Consider the following 9,925-nt stretch of genomic DNA (forward strand, 5'->3'; position numbering starts at 1 on the left):
TCAATGAAAACATACATCAAACCTTTTAGGGATATTCGACTTTTGAGGTCAGAATGTAAGCTGACACTAGGGGGCAGTGTTGCTACCTTAATTCTTTCTTTTGCCTCTAGGAACACTTGATGGGTTTTTTTTCTCCATTTCTTTATATCTGGACTTCTATGACTTGTATTGCTTCACTTGAAAAAGTCCTTATTGTTTGCTCTTGGTTAATACCCGAAGCTTGTGGAAAGTGAGGATTTCAACAAGTAAACAAATACTATGTCATTCATTATATTTCTAGATTAGTTATAATGCTTCTTAGATAAAATACACTTCTTTATGAAAAACATAGTTATTATCGGTATCATCATGGCATCAGAGAGCAGGATTGACCTGGTCCATATCACTGTATCCACGCATTCATTTCAACTTCAATACGTATTATACAATATACTATCACGTTTATACAATATACTATCACGTTTATACAATATAATTATCACGTTTATACAATATAATGAGCAAAAATTAATTTTTTCAAGTGACAGCAATACGCTTCCGTAGTAAATAGCATGTGTTGGAGATATTTATTTATTTATCCATTTGAGATGTGGTAATTAATTCCTGAATTTATATTTTTTGTATTGTTATATATTCTTTATTTATTGTTCTGAGGTATGACAGGAAGTGATGTTGATCAGTCCACTTTCTATAAGTGTAGGGGCCTGGGAAAGGACCAGCAGGCATTTTGGGTTTGGGGCCTCCTATGTTTTTACCAGTGCAAGAGAGGTAGGACAAAAGAAAAGTTTGTACTCTTTAATTGTTGGAAAAATTAAAAAATAAACCATCCAGAACCATCATCAAGACTGGACTTTGAACCTTCTCTTGGCCTGCATATATACTTTAATTGGATGTTTGGCTTGGCAAGCAATCACCACTACAGCATGTGTAAAGATCTATGTCACTGAAATAGTAACATGCAGACTAAATAGGCTCAGCTGCTATAGAAGCACATTTATTTAGGAACATCATAGCTTCAAGGTTCAAACTGCAATAAAACATCATCATTATCTCAGTCTATAATAAGCAGCATTCTATAGCTGAACTGCTGAACCTGTTTGAAGATTTAACATAAATTTTTTGATCATCTTACTGCAATAAAGGGCCAAGAGATACATTTTGTAAGATTCTTGGGTCATCACATGCAAAAGGAGCACCAGCAGTTTTTCTCAGAATCCCCTGATTCACAGACAACTTTCCATTTCTAACAATGTTAGTCAGATTTTTGGCTAATGGTGTCATCCAGATTAACATTTACCTTGACTGGCCAAGGATTTTGTGTATGCGTTGATACTATAAAGCATAATGAAACTCACAATTTGTATTTCATGTTGTCTCTCTCTGTAACGGGTTGAACTGAAATGTCCGTATTATCCAAGAACATAGAAATAAAAAAAAACTCACAGATGGACACTAATGATAACTGCTAGATTAGTTACATTTCTGCTGTTACTTCTCAAGCATGAGAAAGTAATAAAAACTGACATGAATTACTGCCAACAGCTTCTGAAGCATATCATGATAGAGCAAACTTATTTTTCCTTTAACCCAAAAATGCTTCCTTGAGAAGAAACTGTAAAAAAAAAAAATTCTGTGAAAGAAAGAAACAATTTGCACAGAGAAAACTTTAACATAAGGGATTGGACTGCATCAAGGGTCTGATCTTATAGCAAAACAACAGCCAATAAAGTGAGCAGATTTCTGTTCCATTTTCATTTTATGCACAATGCAGACAGGATTAAAAGGTAGATAATGAACCCTGCCACCTTTAACATGTTGCCCACATTCACAAATATGTCTGCTTAAAGAAACAATGAGCTTAATGAAACTTTTTTGCACCTTAAAATAAAATGAGAGATTTTATTAGATACAACAATAATATGAACAACAAAAAAGAATGTCAACATTCTTCCAATAATTCATTACAAACACCTACCAGATTGCATTCTAAAAAGTACTTGTGCTGCTGGCAGTTACTGTTTGAGTGAGTTAGAGCTTAACAAATACACACAAAGAAATACTTTTAAAATATTAGGCTACAGCAAAGAATCAGAAGATGAGAAGAAACATAAAATCTTAGGTTGCAGTTGTAATTAAGCGTCACTAGATGGCAGCAGAGTTTGAAAAAAGAGTGAGCTTAACCAAAGCAATGATGAAAAAGAACTAAAACATGATTCATTAAAAAACAGAGAAGCATTCTATTTGATTTTAGGCAATATTGGACTTTGATTGGCTCATTATCTTGGCTGCCTGCAATTGCAATACCCAAGAAGCAATTTCCCACCCCTAAAACATTTTTTCCTCCTTTACAACAATACTTTTTTTTCTTCTTATAATGATTTTAAATGAAAAACAGACAAAAATCTTTGCAAGAATATTGACTGGTTCCAAAATGGTGCATAAATAAAAATATGAAAAAGGTGGAGCACCTTTGAATTCTGCGTGTTACCCTGAAATTAAATCAAGTGCAACAAATCGCCTTCAAAAGTTATAAGAAAGTTTACCTAAGTATTATTAAACAGCCTCACAAATCCAGCTGGTTTGCAAAGGCCTCAAAGGTTTGTTGAAGAGCATTTTTAAACAAGCATCATCATGAAAACTAAGTGTAGGTTCAAGGATAAGAGTATTGTTGATACTTTAGGCAGAAGGAATCCACTTACTGTATTTAACATACACTACCGTTTAAAAGTTTGGGGTCACATTGAAATGTCCTTATTTTTTAAGCAAAAGCACTGTACTTTTCAATGAAGATAACTTTAAACTAGTCTTAACTTTAAAGAAATAAACTCTATACATTGCTAACGTGGTAAATGACTATTCTAGCCTTCATTTCTAAGAACAAGAATAGATTGTCAAGTTTCAGATGAAAGTGGCCATTTTGAGCGTTAATTGAGCCCACAAATGTGATGCTCCAGAAACTCAATCTGCTCAAAGGAAGGTCAGTTTTGTAGCTTCTGTAACGAGCTAAACTGTTTTCAGATGTGTAAACATGATTGCACAAGGGTTTTCTAATCATCAATTAGCCCTCTGAGCCAATGAGCAAACACATTGTACCATTAGAACACTGGAGTGATCGTTGCTGGAAATGGGCCTCTATACACCTATGTAGATATTGCACCAAAAACCAGACATTTGCAGCTAGAATAGTCATTTACCTCATTAGCAATGTATAGAGTGTATTTCTTTAAAGTTAAGACTAGTTTAAAGTTTCCTCATTGAAAAGTACAGTGCTTTTCCTTCAAAAATAAGGACATTTCAATTTGAATGGTAGTATAATTGTTAAAAGAAGGCCATAACAACCCCCTTCTATACTGTGAGTCATGAAGGGGTCAAATCTGAAATATGGGAAAAGATGTGCTGAATTTACTTCAGATTCCAAATGCAGAAACTAACACAGAACTTTTACAGCTGCTTTTTGTGTCTCTGCTTCTGTCTCCTTGAACCCCAGTCGACCTCAGCAGATGGCCGCTCACACTGAGCCTGGAGGTTGGAGGTTTCTTCCTGTTAAAAGGGAGTTTTTCCTCTCCACTGTCGCTACAAGCATGCTTAGTGTGAGGGATTGCATTTTAGTCAATGAGTCGATGCAATCAACTGGTTTTCCTTAGATAGAAAACTTTGTATCAATTTGACTGTATGATCTGGTTGAACTGTAAAGTGCCTTGAGATGACTTGTGTTGTGAATTTGGCACTATATAAATTGAAACTGAATTAAACTGAATTGAATTGAACATCCTCCTTGATACAAGAATCCTTCAGTTAAGCACAGTGGTGGCTGCGTCATGCTGTGAGCAGGCTTTAATTTAGCAGGGACAGGAAAGATCAATAAACACATCAAAGCTGTCAGAGCCTTTGATCTCCCCCTAGGAGCAAAACCCAACATATGACCAGAGCTAAAATAACATTTTCTACACCAAGCAGATTAATGCAAACAATTCAATGTTTAGATTTTAACCTGACTGAGAAACTAGCAACATGAAAATGTCTGCCGCACTACAAACGATCTGAATAAGATGTTTAGGATTTTTTTTGTTTGTTTTCAGAACTGTATTAAGATGTGATAGCGCTCCAAAATTGCATTATATACCTTGAAGTTTAGGATTGTAATGTAAAATAACTGTTGGTAATTCAGTTTAACAAACACCGTGATGATTCCTTAGAGATAAATAAAAAAAAAGTTTCCCATACGTGCTTTTGTCTGAGGCAAAAAGAAATGTCTCACAGTCAGGGTTTTAGCCAGCGCTCTGTACCAGTCCATACGAATCAGGGAGCTTTTGTTGTCATCTTTTAAACAAAACAACAGAAGAAGAGGAAGATCCAGAGCTATCTCTTTACACAAAGATAAGCCCCTCAGCTGTGCAGTGATGATTTATTTCAGTCATTTTGTGTAAATACTTTAAAGTGGTTTTTACTGGCTGTGTAAACACAGCAACACGTCAGACTGTCGGTGAAAGGCATGTGTCACTGCGGGACATTAGTGTCACATTAACGCAAGCTTTGATGGAGAGGAAACTAAAGCCTCAGCAAACGCAGCGATGCTCCAAATCCTGCAGGGCAACAGTTTGCACTCCACTGCTCTGGGCTCTATTTCTGGAGTGGAAGGGTACTGAGGTTTGTGTACCTCCTGAGCTCTGAGAGGCCCTGAAATAGAGTGGCAAGCTGTCGCCATAAATACAGGGCCCCTACAGGGAGGAGAGCATAATTACTTAGTGATCAACCTTATGTCAGCTTTAGGGGCCTTCACGGTGTCCTTCACTTTGCAGGAGGAATCCTTTTTCCATCTATAGGTTGGGTAATGGCATTGACTCTGATTTTAGTCGGACCCTCTGACCCCGGCGAGAGGCTGCCTCCTGTCCACTTTGACCCCACTGATCCACACTCAAAAGCAGGACTATCCAGGCTGGAATCATAAAAAGGCATTTCTGTTGGGGAGGAGAGGTCAAGTCAAGACTTGCCTTTGTAGTGGACAGTTCTGGAGGGGGCGGGGTTTAAAGTCCTTACGGAAACAAACAGGTGGGCTTTTTTTATTCCAAGATCAAGGACAAGGTATTGCTTAAGGACAATTTAATCAAAACTGCAAAAACGATCTAGAAATAAATACAAATTTCTTAAATTAAGGTATTTACCCTTAATTTGAGTAGGTAAATATGATGATTTGCCAATGAAATTAGTATATATTTTCTCTTAAAATAAGATAATTAGATAATATGAACTTGAAATAAGACAATGCAATTGTTTTTTTCTCATTTTAAATGTAAATTGTCTTGTTCCATTGGCAAAGTGTCTCACTTTCGTCCTCAATTAAAGAGAAAATGCACTTATTTTAAGTAAAAATTACTTAATTAGATTTCTATTTTTTGCAGTGCAAGAAATTGATTAAAAATAAAATAAGAAAAACAACAACAAAATGGATTATATCAAAGCATGTCAAGAGATCGATTAGCAGCTTGATACCAACCTAACCAATGGGATCTGGGAAAAATCCGACCCTTTTTTTTAATTGAGTAAACAAACCATGCATAAGAACTATCAGGTACAAGTAATGACAGTTATTTAGACATTTTGCAATATTGGTGGTTTTGTAGCCGACTTGTTTGGATAGCAAAAGGATCCTCCATCCACAATCAACGGATCATCATCAAATACCTGTCTTGGAGTCATTTTACCCAAACGAATATCAAAAGTGTAACATCTCTGATCCCAGTTCACCCAATTATGATTCCCTGTTGCAGGATCGACAGCATTTAACAATCTGCACATTTCTAAAGAGAAATTTGGACAGACTAAAAATCCCTTTCAGGGGATCTGAGATCACATTCTGAGCTACAAATCCCTGGTTGGTGCATCTCTCATTATATTTTATGGTATGTGTTAACGTTTTTTAGAGATTGCCTAAAAACTCAAACCCACTCAGACCTTTTCTCCTGCCCACCTTCACTGCTTTGAAGTTCAACACCGTTTCCCAGTTCAAACAGGGAATATTGACCCCCCCTGGTACAGACTGCTGTCTTCGTGGAAATATCCCTGACTGGGGGTACCAGCTCCCCAGATGGTAGCCTGATGTCCAGCCTAGGTGGAGGTGGAGGTTTGAGTCGGCTTCGTTTGCTGACTCTTATGGATCTCGGAGTTCCCAGAGTCTCCTGGGGGCAGAGGGCCACCTCACTGCCATTCCTCTCTAGAACTTCCTCTTGGGAGATCAAGATGTCGTTGTTACCACTGTTACAGCATGGAGGTCCTGAAGGGTGAGAGCAACGCTCCAGGGTAGATGCCTCTTGACCTGAATACAATGTCTCTCCTCCTCGAGAGGTTTTACTACCGCGCCTCTTCCGGAAACTTTCCGTTTTCCCAAGTTGCGCCTCCAGGTTTTGCAGAGTAGGAGATGATTTTGCATCCATGCCGGAGGACTCCACTCCATCTGAGAGAAAGCAGCGTTCCTCCTCAAATATTTTCTCTACTGTCATCCTCCTCTTGCTGTGCTTTAGTGATCGCTTGATGGCCCAAATGAAATCCAGAACGTTGAGGAAAAGGGACAGAGCAGCCACAGCGAGCATGAAGTTGAGCATCACTGTCTTCTCTGTGGGTCTGGAGATGTAGCAGTCCACCTGGGTGGTGCATGGAACATGTTGGCACAGGAACCTCTTGGGGATGTAGAAACCGAACATGTAATAATGAGCTGCCCCAAAGCCGGCCTCCAGCAGCGTCCTGAACAGCAGATGGAGGATGTAGGCTCCAGCGAAGGACCGCGGCCCTCCTCTCTGCTCAGCCACCTTGTTCAAACGCATCTGGTTAAACTTCTCCCTGTGGGGCTTGAACAGCTGAAAGGTTTTGACGTGTCCGGTTGAGTTCAGAGCCGCAGAGAGTGCGTTGGACACCTTATGGATGACGTAGATTACGAAGATGATGTAAGGCAGACACAGGGTGACGAGCTGCAACAGCCAGAAGCGGAAGAGGGAGACGGGAGAGAAAAGATCGTAGCAGACGTTGGCACAACCGGGTTGGATGGTGTTACAGACGAACCTCTCCTGCTCGTCCCGGTAGAGAGGGTAACCGGCGAAGAGGAGGATCAGGACTCGGAGGAAGATCATCACAATGAGCCACACCTTTCCTATCAGATGACACCAATCACTTATATCACTCTGAAAACAGATTCTTAAAGGACATAAAGAGAAATGTACTCACCCATCAAAGTGATGCTGCGATTGACAGAGATAAAAAGGATCTCGGAGACACTTGATCCCACCATGTTTATTGGGCTTAAACTTGGTAAATTCTCCCACTTTTGTTCTTAATAAGTCTAAAAAAAATCCTGCAGTTAAGGCTTCCCTCTACATCTTTCAACTAATCTCTTTACCTTCTAAAGATCACAGTAGTTCTACAGGTTGAAGCGCGTATCCAGACCCAACTTTTATGAAAACCAACAGTCTGACAGCCCAAATGGAGCTCTACCTCTTACCTCTTCATCTGCCCTGTGGAGCCAGCCGTCTGTCCTCAGACAACAGAAGACAGGAGCACGCTCTATTGTCAGGCTATTCTTAACACGTTTCCAGAAGCTCATCGCCATCCTGGCATTGCAGAGATATTTTCGTGCTGCTGGTCATCCTTGCAAACAAGCCTCCTGGCTTACTCTTTCTAAGCTGTGGTCCTAAGTTCTTGAGGACAATGACAAGCACGCTGCCATTGACTGCTTCATAATCTTAGGGGAACTTGCTGCTTCATCAAATGCTATCGGGACATACAGGTATGCAGACATGGGAATCTCCCTCGTAAAGTTAAAGCAGGTTACAAATTGACATTTCCCACAGCTGGTGCTACTTTATGAAAGGAGATTTACTGCTGCTTCTTGTAGTTTGTACAGGGAATAAACCTAGATATCTATAAAATCAGATGAGAGGAAGTTTATCATCTGTTACCCATTTTTGCTTAAAATAAGCTTTTAGACTTACTACATGGGGAGTAATGACCATTATTAAATAAAGTTCATTGTAAATGATCAAAAGGACTATATAGAAATGGTATTTATAGACAAACAGCAACATATTACACTTTTTTTCTGTAAGGAAAATAAAACTGGGGGCTAAAACAACACCATTGGAGGATATAGAGCAGCACTAATCTAATGGAAGCAACTGTTGCTGCCGATCATTCCAGGAAAAGTCATTCCCAAACAGTCCAGAGCTCATCATTCTACACAGAGGAATCTGGAGGACAATTTAAAGCATTTAGCCCAGTTTTAGTGATAGTTTTTTTGCCTTTGTCTTGTCATTTCTGTAATAACCAATAGCCCAAAGTAAATCACGGGAAATAAACCTTTCAGTGAGGAGAAATAACCTAATATGATACATACATTGATGTCCTAAAGGGGTGTTTCCACTACAGGAACTGGGCTGGTGGTTCTAGTTCATTTGTTTTCATTATAGGATGTGGAATCAAATCAGGAAACCGTGGGTAGAAATTGACCCAGAAAATGTCATTGATAAGGAGGTGCAGCTTTCTGGATTTCCTTTCAGGCATCTCACAATCATGGAGATAACAGTTCGCTAAAACTAACGAAAGAAAACTGATATGGAGAAAAAACATAAAAATGAATTAAGCATAAAATAAATCCAAAGGGAAAAGCAACAACTGAAAGTGTATTGTGCAGTTATAAAACTAAAAGATTCTAAAATTAAGCTGGTGAAGATTCTCATTTATCAGGTTCATAGTCATTCCAAAAAAGTTAAAAAAAAAAATTTAAAGAAACAATCCACTGGACTTTGTTTACAAGTTTGAAGACATTTAGCTTCCCATCCAGGAAGCTTTATACAATTTAAAGTCAGGAATAGTGTTGAGGTCAAGGCTTTATTGAACGTCTCGTCCCATTTCAGAGGTATAGACCAGTATCAGGTGTTGCAGGCTAACAAAGAACCAAAACTACTCCCTATTCCTAAAGGGTGGACCTGTTCTTCCAGTTCAATTTGCATGTTTTTTAAACCAAAGCAAGGCTTTGTTTTTGGTTCACTCTATAAAGCCGCGAACTCAACGCTAATTCTGACATTTTGAACTAAAAAATTTTCCTGGATGGGAAGCGAAACATCTTCAAACTTCTTTTTACTTTTTTGGAAGTTCTAAAATTAAGATACACACACACACACACATATTTATATATATATATATATATACACCCTTTATTTTAATAAGGTTTTACAGATGTGATCTCTGATGCATAATGGTTGTCAGCTGTTTTTTTTTTTTTTTGTTAAAAATTCAATCAATTATATTCTTTTACCTTTTCAAAACTTCTGTGAAAAAAAATACCCGAAGTATTAAAAAAAACTAAATGAAGAATGAAAAAATGTACTAATTATTTTCACTTTGTTGCCATTATATAATTTTTGTATGCCAGCGACATTTAGCCCCAGGATGAACACCTGCGTTTTCTTTATATTCCTTTATAAAACCAGTTCGCCATGGTGTAAATATATATAAAAAAAAAAAAAGTTAATTTCACTTTCAGAAGTTAATCGGATAAGACCCAAGAGGTTTTAATTGGTGTTTTTGGAATATAATAGTAGAAAAGCCTCCGCAGCTCCAATGAAAAACGTTTCACAGGCTTTTAATATTTTACCTATGGATTCTTATCGATACTGGCTTTCTACCTGTCAGTTTTAGTTTATCTCTATTCTACTAATACATTTTTACACAGCTTAGTTGGAAGCTGCTGTTTAAAAACAATAGAACTTATATGGGATTAATGCTGCTTTGGTCTTTATATAATCTTTTATTGGGAACATCTCAATGCCAAGATCTTAATCACCCCATCAAAGCAGTAAAGTAGCAGCAAGAAACATCTTATCTTATTTATATCAACGTAAAATAAGGCTGCAGACCAAAAACAGCGAAGATGCTGGAT

The 9,925-nt window shown here is 38.0% G+C and overlaps 1 protein-coding gene across 1 annotated transcript; it reads right to left on the minus strand.

Annotated features, from left to right (window-relative positions):
• Positions 1–5,424: 5,424 nt before the first annotated feature.
• On the minus strand, positions 5,425–7,487 carry gjd4 (gap junction protein delta 4). The gene is made up of 2 exons (XM_015399417.1): positions 7,216–7,487; positions 5,425–7,141 (listed from the first exon to the last, which is right to left on the minus strand). Exons 1-2 carry the CDS (start codon positions 7,277–7,279, stop codon positions 5,937–5,939), a joined length of 1,269 nt encoding a protein of 422 aa, XP_015254903.1. The 5' UTR covers positions 7,280–7,487; the 3' UTR covers positions 5,425–5,936.
• Between the last annotated feature and the right edge of the window lie 2,438 nt (positions 7,488–9,925).

This window comes from Cyprinodon variegatus, unplaced genomic scaffold, assembly GCF_000732505.1.
Source record: "Cyprinodon variegatus isolate N-32 unplaced genomic scaffold, C_variegatus-1.0 Scaffold1009, whole genome shotgun sequence".
Classification (NCBI taxonomy): Eukaryota; Metazoa; Chordata; class Actinopteri; order Cyprinodontiformes; family Cyprinodontidae; genus Cyprinodon; species Cyprinodon variegatus.

Coding starts and splice junctions, on each gene's coding strand:
- gjd4 (XM_015399417.1), bottom strand. CDS start 7,279: ATGGTGGGATCAAGTGTCTCCGAGATCCTTTTTATCTCTGTCAATCGC. Junction 7,142..7,215: donor TCGCAGCATCACTTTGATGG/GTGAGTACATTT, acceptor GTCATCTGATAG/GAAAGGTGTGGCTCATTGTG.